At 46.2% G+C, this 16,350-nt stretch overlaps 1 protein-coding gene across 2 annotated transcripts; it reads right to left on the bottom strand.

The window, feature by feature from the left end:
• Positions 1-12,241: 12,241 nt before the first annotated feature.
• LOC124009262 (vegetative cell wall protein gp1-like) lies at positions 12,242-16,103 on the bottom strand. Of its 2 annotated transcripts, XM_046320874.1 has the most exons (5): positions 15,920-16,103; positions 14,099-14,283; positions 13,602-13,743; positions 12,541-12,662; positions 12,242-12,368 (listed from the first exon to the last, which is right to left on the bottom strand). In XM_046320874.1, the coding sequence occupies exons 2-5, from the start codon at positions 14,200-14,202 to the stop codon at positions 12,326-12,328; spliced, it is 411 nt and encodes a 136-aa protein (XP_046176830.1). In that variant the 5' UTR covers positions 14,203-14,283; positions 15,920-16,103; the 3' UTR covers positions 12,242-12,325. The 2 variants fall into 2 exon arrangements, with proteins under 2 accessions (XP_046176830.1, XP_046176829.1); XM_046320873.1 differs by lacking the exon at positions 15,920-16,103 and having other exon boundaries at positions 14,099-14,372.
• Between the last annotated feature and the right edge of the window lie 247 nt (positions 16,104-16,350).

The following is a 16,350-nucleotide window of genomic DNA, read 5'->3' as shown; positions in this document are numbered from 1 at the left end:
AGCCTGTGACCTTCACCTCACCCACTACTGTGAGTCCAGTCCAGAGGCGGACCGAGACAGACGTCATGACAAGCTCTGGATGCCTTGCCAGCCAGTGTTCCTGTGTTCCTGTGGTCTAGAGGCTGAACAGACTTAAAACTCTGGGACAACTTAAAAAATATTGTCTGTAAGGCAAGCAGCTGGATAGCATGGCCTAATTAGCCCTCCAACACACAGCTTCTACAGACCACCTTTTACAAGACTCTAAATTGTTTCTTAGTTTTTTTTGACAGGGAGTCAATGCTGAGACCAAGGTCTCTTTTCCAGATAAGCCCTGTATAGCACCACAATACACATCAAGAAGCACATTCATATACACAATAGAATACACGTTATTATACACAACAATACACGAAAAGCAAAACGCAATCATAAAAAAACAGGCACCTTTTCCAGTATAAAGGTCCTCTAACAACCGTCTGAAATGCCCTAGAAGCACCAATTCCTCCCATTTTCAAATGCATTGTAGATCATTCCACACGCAAGGCGCAAGGAAGCCAACGGCTTGATCTATCTAACTCCCTAGACACCAAAGGAGTCTCCAGTCTCCATCCCTGTGAACAGGTTTTTGTAACTTATGATTTGAAATCTTAACAGTGATGTCAGGTAAGTCGGAGGTCTGTGGGAGCAGGGCTTCGTAAACAAAAGGAGCGTAATGGTGTGATTTAGGTGACTTCAACGAGGTCCAGCCAACCTTCTGGTAAAGAATACAGTGATTAGTCATAAAACTGTCTCCTGTGATAAAACGAAGGGAGCTATGAAAACAATGGCAGCTGCACTTTGATAAGTAGTATCACCATAATCAAGAACGGGTAGAAAGGTTGACCTGCACAATCTGCTTCCTGCTGACTAGAGTGAGACAAGATCTGTATAAAAAAAAATAGAAAAAAAAATAGAAAAAAAGTACAAGAGAGAATCAGTCTTTTTGAGGTCAACAATCTGTAGCATTCAGCGTCTTTCATATGTTAACCTGCCGCTGTTAGGTCTAGGCTTATTAGATCTTGTCAACTCATACACAATTCGGAATCGAAGATTGTTGTTTTTGGTTAAAGGCAAGTGTTTATGTGAAGCCAAGAGCATGTGCTAAAGCATGTGTGTAGAGTGTGGGTGTGTTTAAGAGTGCTCTTTGAAGCGCTCCCTATTTTCATTCTTAAAACGTATGGTCTCGTACAGACGTTTTGAATAATGTCTACAACATGTTCGTAGGAGGGGGTTGAAGACATTACCTCAGAACAGAACCAGGAGAGAATAATGTTCAATCTTGAATGGACTCTTTTGTTCCAACCGCTCCACAAGCGTCAAGAGGTCGGCCACCTCACAAAGAAGCCGCTGCTTAATTAGCACTTGTTTTTTCCAATCACGGATGGTAGTGAGAGTAACTTCTGTGTTGGGGTACGCCTCTCATTGTTATTGTGGCAAGACCAAATGACTGGAAGATCTTGTGTTGTACATAAGACCTACTCTGAGAGAGATGAAGGCCACAATAAAGGTGTGCTAAATTATATACGTTCAAGTCATAGCACACAATTCAGTTGCTACATCATCACTTGGGTCCGGGAGATTTTCCTGACCAGATGACCTGGCAAGGGACAAACTTTAGGAGCCCACTTCACGTGGTCAGGACAAATTCAGGACCCCAATTATCACATTATAGAGGATTTGAATTTTCTTAGTAATGGCGCATCATGTTCCAGTGAGTTACTGGAAAGAACACTATATTCCAGCCAAAGAATATAGTTAAAATATCACGTAAAGAATCTACATCTGTTCTTTCTGTTGCTTAATACAGTATTATCATATTGGTTTAATGTTCAAACCCTGAGAGTGAAAGCTTGACCACGCTCTGCGGTCCAACCACATTGTGAATCACATGAGAAAAATCCAACATTTTAACCATCTGAGGTTGTTTGGCGAACTTTAATAAAGATAATAGCAACCAATTAAACGTGTAGTTGTTAGAGTCCACACAGAGTTGCAGGAACAACCATGCAGGTCTGGTTAACAGAAGGAACGTGGTGTGTTTTTTGGGGACCCTTGTAAATGCAAGTTCGTCACCTCGCTGTGATGTCATCGTTGTCTATGGCCACAGATGCTCTTCCAGTTTTTTATAGCACGCCTTAACACGCCTGGCCAGTCTAGTTCTACTTCCTGTGAGTGCGTAGGAGGTCTCTGCATCATTTTGTGGTTTTAATTGGGGCTGTATTTGGACTAATTAAAAATGTCCTGCCCTAGCTGTCACTCCAGAAGCAGCCGTTCACACTATATAAAGGCCATTGGGAGTTAGGGAGAGCAAGGTGAGTTGACTGGAGTTGACTTGTGTGAAGGTGATTGCCTTTCTCTTATTTTCAGTTTATAATCTTATCATTATTTCTATGTATTTCAGGGACCTATGAAGAAGAATATGTGAAGAGAGCGCATTCTTGTTTAGTTATGGTTGGACCATTGGAATGTAACTTTGTAACACTCCGTTATGAATAAAATCAAAGGGGAAGATGTTTTTTCCCCCCCTAGAAAAGGACAAAGAAAGGTATTTCATGCGCTTGTATCTCTATTCTAGTTGAGACTGAAACTCATGATGACTGCATCATCGCTGCTGGCTGCCCTCGTGGTGGTGACCTGCGCTGCTCTTTTGCCATTCTCTGCTGCTCAAAGTAAGAAGCCATTGTCTGGTACAGGGGCCACATTATGTGCTGAATATGTTGTGACACTGTCAATGTCAACATTTCTGTAAGTCGCTATGGACCTTTTTTCGTGTACAGTGATTGTTGTTTCTGAGCTCATCCCCAAGTCATCCATCAATGGTGTAGGTAACAGGACCAGAGTGTGTGTGTTGGTGAATATCATGGTCCATTTCTTCTCTCTTGCAGGTGAGTCGTGCAGTGGTAGGTGTGGTGAATCGTTCAGACGAGGCAGGCTTTGTGAGTGTCACCCAGGCTGTGTCCGCTATGACACCTGTTGCCGTGACTACCAGAACCACTGTGGTAGGAACAACAACTATCTTCACGAAAATACTAATGACAGAATATCCACATTTCATCATGATATCGGAGTTAGTTCAACTTAACCAGTACAATGCAACCAATAATCAATTGAATTTGTCTGTCCCACAGAGAACAGGCCTAAAGAACAATGCCTATGTAGTCAATTATTAATAGTGAGTTGATGGGTCGAATTGAATGGCCCATGTTCTAATTGTAAAAAAAAAAAAAAGCACAAATATCACAATACTTTCTTCTGTTTTAGATGCCACTACAACTCCACCACCAACTCAGAGGATCAAGCCCGATGCCAAGAAAAAGGCAACAGGTTCAGTTACTATCTTTGTCTTTGTAGCAAAGTAACTGCATGATTCAACAGATCTTGTGTACCCTGATTATACTGTAGGCCAAACAGTCTCTGGATGCTAGGTTAGAGTGGGCCATTTTAAACAGTAGAAACATTAGCTTATTGCAATGAATCTTCTTTAGTGCCTCCCAAGAACAAATCCATCAGCGAGACAGAATTGATGAGTCTCAAATCTACCAAGAAACCTTCAAACAGCGAGAGCGAGGAAAGCAGCCAAGGTACGTGTGTACCTGCCATGTTGTGCATTTTAGATGGGGCCCTGATTTTCTACTGACCGTATGACTGCCAGGGAAAACTCAGGGCTTTCCATTGGCTGTGTGATAACCAATGGCATAGAAAGGCTTCAGAATCCTACAATAGACTGAGGGAACAATAGTGTCAATCGTCAAATAATTTAACCAAGGCAATGCTTGTGGACTGGAAGAGCAGCTAGCCTCCATTTGGTTACATGAGCTAATCAGTGACTGATTGTGAGAATGTAACCCATAACAGGCCTCTTTAGGCTATTGACAGGGTTGCGTAGGTTACTTTCTAAATGTAATGTGTTACTCCCCAACCCTAGCTATTGGTGTATGGAGGTCAGATGAGATAAAAACGATAATTGTACTGTTACTTGCAATAGTTTCCAGGGGCTGATCTTGTGTATCTCTACGCCCTCTGCGTCTCAGTACACAACCGTTGTTCGATTTATTGTGTTTTTTTTTTTGTGTTTTCAGAACAGAGCCAGACCGTATACCCTTCTCCATCCGACCTCTTCCCTGAGACTCAGGACTATGGTAAGTTTAGGCTATCGGTGGTGCTCTTGTCCATCATTGACACTGTCAGAACACGGCAACAGAGAAGTGAAGAGATTGAGAACTTTGTCAGTAGACAAGGAGCTTGTGCTGAGCAACACGATTGATTAAGAACAACAGCTACCAACATGCTAGACTCAGTCATTGTTTTATATTTTTCTATGGTAGGTTTACCCCCGTGGATTCCTGTAACCAGTTTGTGTGTTTCACACAGATACCAACGACCCTTACCCTGGATCCAGCAGCCCGAAGAGCCGGAGTGACTATTCTCGTTTCTCTGAGGACCCAGCTTCCCCTTTGAGCCCTGACTTCTACCCTCTGACTGACAGCTTCAATGTTCCCAGCTCCACCGCCCCAGATACTGTCATGGATGGTGAGAGCTCATACAATTGTGAAACATACAATATGGCAAAGTGTTTGGTTAAAGTATTGTCTGAGAAAGTGACAGAAAGGCTGGTTATTATTAATGTTTTGAATTAGTCGAGCGACAAGGGCAACGTTCTTAATGCATATCAGTAGACTTAGGAGAAATCCAAAGTTTTCTCTGATAGCTGATGCATTGTGTAGTAGTTTCTTTGCCAGCTTGTGTTTGTTTGTATGTACGTGTTCTAACATCCTTCATCTTACCTCCTGTGAAGCTCTGAGTGATTCAGCCACCAGTCTCTTGGAGGGCATCTCCCTCCTCCTCCCTACACCCATGGCCACCACTCCCTTGGCCCTGGCTTCCTTCACTGGTCAGTTACCTGGATCTGCTAACTTCCCATCCACTGGCTTGCCTATGCCCAGCCAGGGTGGAGCCTCAGCAGGTAATGCTGGCCCCCTGGCCCTGTTGTCTGGACCTCCCCTGCTTCCTACTCTGGCAGATATTGCCAAGGCCTTGGGACTAAAGAACCACATCACTCTGGCAGACATAGCCAAGGCCATGGGCCTCAACACTCCCAATGACCCAATCATTTTGGCAAACATAGCCAAGGCCTTGGGGTTCAACAACCCCAATGATCCTAAACCTCCCCAAAACCCCAAGAACTCCATCCTTCTGGAAGACATAGCCAAAGCCATGGGGCTTAACTCCCCCAATGACCAAATCACTTTGGCAAACATCGCCAAGGCCTTGGGGTTCAAGAGCCCCAATGATCCTAAACCCCAGCAAAACCCCAGCTCTCTGGCAGACATAGCCAAGGCCTTGGGGCTCAACTCCCCCAAGGACCCCATCACATTGGCACACATAGCGAAGGCCTTGGGGTTCAACAACTCCAATGACCCTAAACCTCCCCAAAACCCCAACAACCCCATAACTCTGGCAGACATAGCCAAGGCCTTGGGGCCCAATAGCCCCAATGACCCCATCACTTCTGCAAACATAGCCAAGGCCTTGGGATTCAACGACCCCAACGCTCCTAAACCCCCCCAATACCCCAGCTCTCTGGCAGACATAGCCAAGGCATTAGGGTACAACAACATCGACCCCATTACTTTGGCAGACATAGCCAAGGCCTTAGGGCTCAAAAAAGCAAACAACCCCTTCACTCTGGCAGACATAGCCAAGGCCTTAGGGCTCAAAAACCTCAAAGACCCCATTACTTTGGCAAACATAGCCAAGGCCTTGGGGCTCAAAGACCCCAGCACTCTAGCAGACATAGCAAAGGCCTTAGGGTTCAACAAACCCAATGACCCTAAACCCCCCCAAAACCCCAGCTATCTGTCAGACATAGCTAAGGCCTTAGGGCTCAACGGCCCCAATGACCCAATCACTTTGGCAAACATAGCCAGGGTCTTGGGGCTGAACGACCCCAACAAACCCATCACTCTGGCAGACATAGCCAAGGCCTTGGGGCTCAATGTCTCCAGCAAATTGTCAGACCTAGCCAAGGCCTTGGGGGTCAAGAACTTCAACAAACCCATCACTCTGGAAGACATAGCCAAGATCTTGGGATTCAAAAACCTCAAAGATCCAAACACTCTCCAAAATCCCAACACTCTGGCAGATGTAGCCACGGCCTTGGGTCTCAGTGACCCCAATAAACCCATCACTCTGGCAGACATAGCCACAGCTTTGGGACTTAATGACCCCAGCACTCTGGCAGACATAGCCAAGGCCTTGGGGCTCAACGACCCCAACAAACCCATCACTCTGGCATACATAGCCAAGGCCTTGGGGGTCAACAACCCCAATGACCCTAAACCCCTCCAAAACCCCAACAAACCTATCACTCTGGCAGACATAGCCAAGGCCTTAGGGCTCAAAAACCCTAACAACCTCTTTGCCCTGGCTGACATAGCCAAAGCCTTAGGGCTCAAAACCCCCAAAGACCCCATCTCTTTAGCAAACATAGCCAAGGCCTTGGGGCTCAAAGACCCCAGCACTCTGGCAGACATAGCCTCGGCCTTAGGGTTCAACACCCCCAAAGACCTTAACCCCCCCCAGAACCCCAGCTATCTGGCAGACATAGCTAAGGCCTTAGGGCTCAACAGCCCCAATGACCCAATTACTTTGGCAAACATAGCCAGGGCCTTGGGGTTGAGCAACCCCAACAAACCAATTACTCTGGCAGACATAGCCAGGGCTTTGGGTCTCAATGACTCCAGCACTTTGGCAGACATAGCCAAGACCCTGGGGGTCAAGAACCCCAACAAACCCATCATTCTGGCAGATATAGCCAAGGTTTTGGGATTCAAAAACCCCAATGACCCTAAAACCCCCGGAAACCCCAACACTCTTGCAGATGTAGCCACGGCCTTGGGGCTCAGTGACCCCAATAAACCCATCACTTTGGCAGACATAGCCACGGCTTTGGGACTTAATGACCCCAGCACTCTGGCAGACATAGCCAAGGCCTTGGGGGTCAACAACCCCAACGACCCTAAAAGGACCAACACTCTGGAAGACATAGCCAGGGTCTTGGGGCTCAACGACCCCAACAAACCCATCACTCTGGCAGACATAGCCAAGGCCTTGGGGGTCAACAACCCCAATGACCCTAAACCCCTCCAAAACCCCAACAAACCTATCACTCTGGCAGACATAGCCAAGGCCTTAGGGCTCAAAAAACCCAACAACCTCTTTACCCTGGCTGACATAGCCAAGGCATTAGGGCTCAAAACCCCCAAAAACCCCATCTCTTTAGCAAACATAGCCAAGGCCTTGGGGCTCAAAGACCCCAGCACTCTCGCAGACATAGCCAAGGCCTTAGGGTTCAACAACCCCAAAGACCTTAACCCCCCCCAGAATCCCAGCTATCTGGCAGACATAGCTAAGGTCTTAGGGCTCAACAGCCCCTATGACCCAATTACTTTGGCAAACATAGCCAGGGCCTTGGGGCTGAACGACCCCAACAAGCCAATTACTCTGGCAGACATAGCCAAGGCTTTGGGTATCAATGACTCCAGCACTTTGGCAGGCATAGCCAAGCCCTTGGGGGTCAAGAACCCCAACAAACCCATCACTCTGGCAGATATAGCCAAGGTTTTGGGATTCAAAAACCCCAACGACCCTAAAACCCCCGGAAACCCCAACACTCTTGCAGATGTAGCCACGGCCTTGGGGCTCAACGACCCCTACAAACCTATCACTCTGGCAGACATAGCCACGGCTTTGGGATTCAATGACCCCAGCACTCTGGCAGACATAGCCAAGGCCTTGGGGGTCAACAACCCCAATGACTCTAAAAGACCAAACAACCCCAACACTCTGGCGGACATAGCCAAGGCCTTGGGGCTCAACGACCCCAACAAACCCATCACTCTGGCAGACATTGCCAAGGCTTTGGGACTCAAAGACCCCAGCACTATGGCAGAAATGACCAAGTCCTCGGGCTACAACGACCCCAACACAGGTCTACCAGGTAGGGATGCTTTGTAGATTGGATACTATGTTGTGTTTCTACATCAGTAACCTTTATAATGTCTACTGCATCAATTGAGTATTGATTTAATGTGCATGTAATCAGTGTCAAGTAGGTATTTAACAATTAAACAGTAAGTTATACTTATTATATTATACAGTAAATGACAACATTAAACATTGTTCACAATTTTAATGGCTTCTCCCGACACGGACGTGAACTCTTTACTCTAGATGCCGACAGTAACCCAGACCTCTGCAGTGACCTGCCCCTCAACGGATTGACCACTCTGGCCAACGGAACCATTCTCATCTTCAAGGGTATGTGTGTGTGTGGAGCATAGTGGCCTAGCTCGTGGCTTGCTCTTGGCTAGCTCTGTCCTATCTCACTCATTACTTACTGATCAAATACTTATGAAGGTCAAGTAGCTTTTCCAAAGCAGCAAAAACAAATATGAATAATTGTCTGCTACTTTCCTTTCCTGAAATAGCATAACAATCCGTAGCCTAAAACCCTAAAAGAAATAGTTACTTGATGCATCGTTTCCTAATGATTGTGGTTCTGTTGCCCCCAACCAGGTAATTTCTTCTGGACCATAGATCCCATCACCAAGGACCATGGGCCAGCTCACAACATCAGAGAGGAGCTAGGCATCCCCTCCCCCATCGACAGTGCCTTCACCCGCACCAACTGCCAGGGAAAGAGCTACATCATCAAGGTACTGTAGAACTGCCGGGGAAAAAACCTAGACCCTGGGAAAAGCTCAGATAGTTGGGGTAGTGGAGATGCATGCCTAGGTGGAACCTAATGACCTAAACACTTTCGATGGGATTGGGATATTGTCACACAGATCCTTTTCACATAGCCTATATAATGTCCCCATCTCTTGTCCATCTCAGGGTGATGACTACTGGAGTATGGACAATGGCAACATGGAGCCTGGTTACCCCAAATCTGTTGCCTCTGGTTTTCATGGTCTGACTGGCACCATCACTGCAGCCCTGCCTGTGCCTTCTACCAGGAGGAGGCCTGAGTCTGTCTACTTCTTCAAGAAAGGTAAAGGAGAGCTTGAGGATTACCACTACCTAACCTACTCCCATTGCTTAACATGATGAGTTACACCAATGAGTTCGCTATACTCAATCCACATCCATTTCTTTCTCCCACAGGAGGCACCATGCAGAAATACTCGTACCATGCTGGAAGTAGCACTGTCTGTGGCAAGAAATCCACGCCCAGCGCAAAGAAACGCCACACTCGCCAAACAGAGATGAGTCTGGGAGCCGAGATCAACATCAAGCTGGCTCTGAAAGGCTTTCCCTCCTCAGTGACCTCAGCGGTGTCTGTCCCCAGCCCCAAGAAGGCCGACGGATACGACTACTTCCTCTTCGCTGGACGTAAGTCTTCGACAATGTTCACGATGTACTGTACATCTGATAACCAAAAAATCTATTACATCAGCAAAATACTGTTTATGGGTCTTTCCAGAAACTCGGGTACCAGTGAGGATTCAATCAAATTCACGAATTGATTTAAAACCTATATTTAACCGTTATCATGGTTGGTGTTCTGACAATTTGTCCAAAGTCATGTGACATGAAACATTTACTTTTCTGTCCTTGCATTTATGGCAGTGTAAGTTGTCGTCATGTCATATATTAAGCATTAATCAGTTAAATTAATGAACTTGAACCCTGTATCTAGCAGTCGGACAGTTTTTGGTATAGAGATCTCAGACATGCAGTGTAATTACTTCACATTTTGTGTCTCCTTACGTTATGGGGTGAAAACAGTTAATGGGCACACAAATCCAAAACAATATATGCACTGCAAAATTGAAAGATTCTAACCCGAAAGGGTCAACTTACCTTCATACGTAAAACATAAATTGATATGGTCATTTTAACGTGGTTCAATAATTATGCATAATACTTGTTGGATGCGCATTTGGTGTCCAGTTGATATACTAGCATGCTAATAAATACCCATAGACTTACAGTCATTGCGCTAACGCTAGTTAGCATTGGCTCACGGAACTTACCTCAAACTTCCTTCATACGGGGCACAGACATCAAAATGGTATCCAAAAGTTCATCTGACTCTGGGGAAGTAGAAAAAGGGCCTAATTGACAAAATCTCAGAGTATCCCTTTAAAGGATTATCCTAGGCCTATGTTGATGTATAGGAGGAGTTATGGGCCAACATGCATATATTCACTTGTACTCCTCTAAGTACACATGTGGAATGGCATGAAAATCTTTTTGATTTAAAACCATTTTGAAATGTTGAACCCAATGTCAGACATTGGCCCCATTATTTATAGAAAGACACTTATACAGAAAATAACAGTCCAAAATAAACAAGTCATGATCCAGTACGATAATGAAGTATTACTAATATATTCTGCTGCATTTGTCAGATGCGTAAAACATTGCCTTGACATGCAATTCTTAAATATCCTGTGCAACTGCAGCTGTTCTGTTTAAAAAAGGGTCTGGTAAAACTTTAAGTCAATATGTTAACACGAACACTATTCCCTTTTTTAGCTCTGTACTTCAACATCAAGATCTCTGGTGATCTGCCTGCTCTGGCCAAACCAGACAATACTGATCCCCGCCAAAACTCCATCAAGAAGTGGCTCAAGTGTATCTAGAGCATTCCCTATGGATGGACCAACAACGCACAGAGCACACCTATGGCAACCATTTTCTTTTTTTACATATTAGGAAAACAAAAGCAACAGAACAATTCTTCTTCTTGAAAATAAATTAAGAAAATGTACACTTTTAAAGCACATGGTATCTGCTGATACAAAATTGGGAAGAAAGAATCTAACCATTGCTCTCTCTCTCTTATGATCACAAATTGGTAGGATTTCTTTTATTAGACTAAGACACTATGATTGAGACTTGGGAGTAAGGGAATGGAGCAGTCCATGATGACATCATTAGCAGGGTAGGTTTCCTCTACCGAAAGGGAGTCTTCAAGCCCATACCTTGAATGGAAGGGGTGAGAAGAGAAGAGCCATTAGACATCATCCAAAATTGCCACTTCAAGAAGTTTATAACTCTCCATTGTGTTTCTTAAGCTCGGCTCACTAGAGCTTCTTTGAATGTTGTTTTGATGTGCATTGAAATAGCTACCACTCTGAACTCAAACATCAGCTAAAACGTTTGACAAGACATCACGTTAAGACCACACCAGGGGGGGTTAAATATCTCTTGCATGACCGCAACCCTGCTCCAACCATCCTTGTGTCACATGTAATCCGACAAGCCAAACAAAAGTATACAATGTGTCCTTTGTGTCGCTTACTTTCTCTGGCTTTATCAGACTAATAAAATAAAAAGCTTCTCATCTACTTTGATGTGCCGTGTGTTTCTATGACGTAAGAGTGCGGTGGCAATGCCACTGCTTTAGTTGAATGGAATCATACCATGTTGTTCTGGGTTAAAAGTGGCTTCAAGACTTAAAAAGTCAATGGGGATGAACGCTCGTCTCCTCTGGGGAGATGGCTGCCTGCGTCCTTTGGCTGTCGTCACGGGCAGAGAGTGCTGGGCAATGGGGCGGCCGGAGGGCTTGGCCTTCACACTGCTGCTGTCGAGAGAGAGAGTGAGAGTGAGAGAGTGAGAGACAGAGAGAGAGACAGCGATAGAAATAGGTTGTAAGCAGGGATGAGAGATGGTTAAGATAAGGGAACAAGAAAGAGAGACTGAAAAGAAAAAGTGTGTGGGAGAGTTTAAGACAAAGAGAGACTCTGAAAGAGGGAAAGCTGTACTGACCGGCCGAGCTGGAGGTGGGCTCCTGGCTTGTGGAAGAAAGACTGGCATCGTCTGACGGCTGGACAGAGTCCATCTCAGCCTGGCTATCCATTGACGCTTCACCACTGGTACTGAGAGGAGGTAAAAGTGTGTATGAGAAACACAAATACAGTGTTTGTTACTTTACAGCCTTATTCTAAAATGGATTAAATCTGTTTTTTTTTCTTCATCAATCTACACACAATACCCCATAATGACGAAGCAAAATCTCGTTTTAAGAATGTTTTGAAAATTCATTACAAATAAAAAACAGAAATATCAAATTTACATAAGTATTCAGACCCTTTACTCTGAATATTTGGCAGCGATTACAGCCTCAAGTCTTGTTGGGTATGACGCTACAAGCCTGGCACAACTGTATTTGGGGAGTTTCTCTCATTCTTCTCTGCAGGTCCTCTCAAGCTCTGTCAGGTTGGATGGGGAGAGTTGCTGCACAGATATTTCCAGGTCTCTCCAGAGATCTGGCTGGGCCACTCAAGGACATTCAGAGACTTGTCCCGAAGCCACTCCTGAATTGCAGACATCCTCTGTGGGATAAACAACCACAAGGACACTAAATTAGTCAAAACATTTTTTGCACAGCTGATTCAGAGTACATTTTGAGTATTGTATTTGAATATCAAGCTTGTTAGTACAGGTTACATCTGAATATCTGTATCTATGTCTGAAAGCCCATGTTTTTCTGGATGAGGTTCTTACCTGTGTGGGTTGGGGTCCCAGGCCCAGCACAGGACCAGGAGGCTGAATGTAGAGGACTGGGGGCAGGGGGGCAGCGCGGAACGGACTGGGGCAGGCAACCCTGACGGGGGTCCAGGCTGAGGCTGGGGATGGAGGAGGTAGAGAAGGAAAAGTTGGTAGTGGTACTAGGGATAGACTGTAGTAGTTCTCTTGGGGGGGGGGTCAGACATGGCCATGGGCAAGGCCTCGTGGTGCTGCTGCTCCCTTCACCTGGAAGCAGAGGAAAGGACTCATGTCTCAGACTCTGATACGGCAGACACTAAGTCACACATGTCTGCCTGAAGTTTCTATTCACTTCTATACTATCTGTTTATTTTCCCAGCATGGAAAGTGAAAGATGAATTTGACACAATACGGCATCCTGGGGACAGTATACCGTCTATTGCTGCCCTGGGGACAGTATACTGTCTATTGCTGCCCTGGGGACAGTATACTATCTATTGCTTCCCTGGGGACAGTATACTGTCTATTGCTGCCCTGGGGACAGTATACTGTCTATTGCTGCCCTGGGGACAGTATACTGTCTATTGCTGCCCTGGGGACAGTATACTGTCTATTGCTGCCCTGGGGACAGTATACTGTCTATTGCTGCCCTGGGGACAGTATACTGTCTGTTGCTGCCCTGGGGACAGTATACTATCTATTGCTGCCCTGGGGACAGTATACTATCTATTGCTGCCCTGGGGACAGTATAATATCTATTGCTGCCCTGGGGACAGTATACTATCTATTGCTGCCCTGGGGACAGTATACTATCTATTGCTGCCCTGGGGACAGTATACTATCTATTGCTGGCCTGGGGACAGTATACTATCTATTGCTGGCCTGGGGACAGTATACTATCTATTGCTACCCTGGGGACAGTATACTATCTATTGCTGCCCTGGGGACAGTATACTATCTATTGCTGTCCTGGGGACAGTATACCACCTTATGCTGAATCAATAATACCGAGCCACTCCTCTCAACTTCCTGGCTGTCAGACTGTGTATGGGCATGGCAGTGGCCGTGGGGGTGGGTACCGTGACGGGAAACATGGGTCGGATGCTGGCTCTGGGGGTGGACTTGCTCCCAGGCATCGGGGAAGATTTACTGGGGGCACCTCCCGACACCGGGGTGGGCTTGATGTTGGCGGTTGGGGTGGGGGGCTGCTTTGAAGAGCCACTGTTTGGTAAGAAACGGGAGAAACAAACTATGGTGTTAAGAGTTGGGTACGTGTCCGTAATTTTTTACTTTTGATTTCAAAGCAGTATTTCCTTTAAGTGTGTATGATTCAGACATATTTCTACCATCCCCTGTCTACAGCTTGGTTAGTCCTATTGGCTGACCTGCCTCTGTTCTAGAGCTCTCTACTGAGAGAGAGTGTGTGTGTGTGTGTGTGTGTGTGTGTGTGTGTGTGTGTGTGTGTGTGTGTGTGTGTGTGTGTGTGTGTGTGTGTGTGTGTGTGTGTGTGTGTGTGTGTGTGTGTGTGTGTGTGTGTGTGTGTGTGTGTGTGTGTGTGTGTGTGCAGTGCCTGTACCTTATTGTTACCCTGGTATTGGGGCTCGTCCCTCTGAGGTTGTTAAATGGGGTGGTCTTTGAGTTCTCTGATCTCTCGATCCTGTAGGTGGAGACGGCCCTCATACCGGGACTTGAGGGAGCTCAGACGCTCCTCCCGCTGCAGCTTCATATCCTCCACCTCCTTGGCCAGCTGCTCCTTTGTAACTGGGACACACACCGATACACACACACACACACACACACACACACACTCACACACACACACACACACACACTCACACTCACACACACACACACACACACACACACACACACACACACACACACACACACACACACACACACACACACACACACACACACACACACACAATACTTCATTGAATCAAATGATCTAAATATATCTTAGAGGTCATGACACAAATATCCCAGATAGTTCTCACGTCATTCAAATCATTTCTTTAAATCTGGACTACAAAAACATGCGACAGACATACACTGAACAAAAATATAAACGCAACATGCAACAATTTCAAAGACTACAGTTCATATAATTGAAGTAAATGCATTAGGCCCTAATCTATGGATTTCACAACTGGGAATACAGATATACATCTATTGGTCAGATACCTTTAAAAAAACATAAAAAGTAGGGGCGTGGATCAGAAAACCAGTCAGTATCTGGCGTGACCACCATTTGCCTCATGCAGCGTGACATCTCCTTTGCATAGAGTTGATTAGGCTGTTGATTGTGGCCTGTGGAATTTTGTCCCACTCTTTAATGGCTGTGCGAAGTTGCTGGATATGGGTGGGAACTGGAACACGCTGTTGTACAAGTAAATCCACAGCATCCCAAACATGCTCACGGGTGACATTTCTGGTGAGTATGCAGGCCACAGAAAAATGGGACATTTACAGCTTCCAGGAATTGTGTACAGATCCTTGTGACATGGGGTTGTGCATTATCATGCTGAAACATGAGGTGATGGCGGCATATGAATGGCACGACAACGGGCCTCAGGATCTTGTCATGGTATCTCTGTGCATTCAAATTAGCAGCGATACAATACAATTGTGTTCGTTGTCTGTAGCTTATGCCTGCCCATAACATAACCCCACCAGACGGCACTCATCCGTGATGAGATTCATCCATGAAGCACACTCTTCTCCAGCTTGCCAGTGGACATTGAATGTGAACATTTGCCCACGATGCCAAATTGCAGTCAGGTCAAGACCCTGGTGAAGACGACGAGCACGCATGTGAGCTTCCCTGAGACAGTTTCTGACAATTTGTGAAGAAATTCTTCGGTTGTGCAAACCCACAGTTTCATCAGCTGTCCGGGTGGCTGGTCTCCGGCGAAGAAGCCGGATGTGGAGGTCCTAGGCTGGCGTGGTTACACGTGGTCTGAGGTTGTGAGGCCGGTTGGATGTACTGCGAAATTATCTAAAACTTCATTGAAGGCAGCTTATGGTAGAGAAATGAACATTACATTTTCTGGCAACAGCTCTGGTGGACATTCCTGCAGTTAAATAAAGGTTAAATAAAATAAATAAAAGTCAGCATGCCAATTGCACACTCCTTCAACACAGCTCATGAAACCAACACTTTAAATGTTGCGTTTATATTTCTGTTCAGTATATAAACATTCACAAACATCCAGACGGCTATGTTTGAGGAGACTGACACTAATTCATTCACTACATAAGGAGATCCATACAGTAGGGGTCAAAGTCATCATGTTGCATAGTTTGACAAATGTGTGCCAAAATAGTTGTTTAATACCACTATATGTTGTTCATTGTGCATAAGACAATATAACCAACTAGCTTTGTGAATTACTGTTGAGCTGGTTGAGCTTCTGCTTGGAACCCATGGAGGCCTTCATGGTCTTCTCCTCCTTGGCGGCCATCTGTTGCCGTAGCGGCTTCTCCGGGGCCGTCTTCTCCTGCAGCTCCTGTCTCAGCCCGGTCACCTCCCCCTGGGCCTGGGCAGACTGCTCCGGGAAGCGGGTCACCTCCTGTCTCAGCCCGGTCACCTTCCCCTGGGCCTGGGCACACTGCTCCGGGAGGCAAGTCACCTCCTGTCTCAGCCCGGTCACCTCCCCCTGGGCCTGGGCAGACTGCTCCGGGAGGCAAGTCACCTCCTGTCTCAGCCCGGTCACCTCCCCCTGGGCCTGGGCAGACTGCTCCGGGAGGCGGGTCACCTCCTGTCTCAGCCGGTCACCTCCCCCTGGGCCTGGGCAGACTGCTCCGGGAGGCGGGTCACCTCCT

This window comes from Oncorhynchus gorbuscha, linkage group LG22, assembly GCF_021184085.1.
Source record: "Oncorhynchus gorbuscha isolate QuinsamMale2020 ecotype Even-year linkage group LG22, OgorEven_v1.0, whole genome shotgun sequence".
NCBI lineage: Eukaryota > Metazoa > Chordata > Actinopteri > Salmoniformes > Salmonidae > Oncorhynchus > Oncorhynchus gorbuscha.
Note: the sequence above shows the minus strand (reverse complement) of the source record. Positions and strands in the feature narration are given on the sequence as shown.

What these genes read in the sequence shown, in the direction of transcription:
- LOC124009262 (XM_046320874.1), bottom strand. Translation starts at nt 14,202, where the DNA reads ATGAGGGCCGTCTCCACCTACAGGATCGAGAGATCAGAGAACTCAAAG. An exon ending in GACCCATGTTTCCCGTCACG is followed by an intron (nt 12,663 to 13,601) that starts GTACCCACCCCC and finishes CTCCATCCCCAG; the next exon opens with CCTCAGCCTGGACCCCCGTC. An exon ending in TGGGACCCCAACCCACACAG is followed by an intron (nt 12,369 to 12,540) that starts GTAAGAACCTCA and finishes TTTATCCCACAG; the next exon opens with AGGATGTCTGCAATTCAGGA.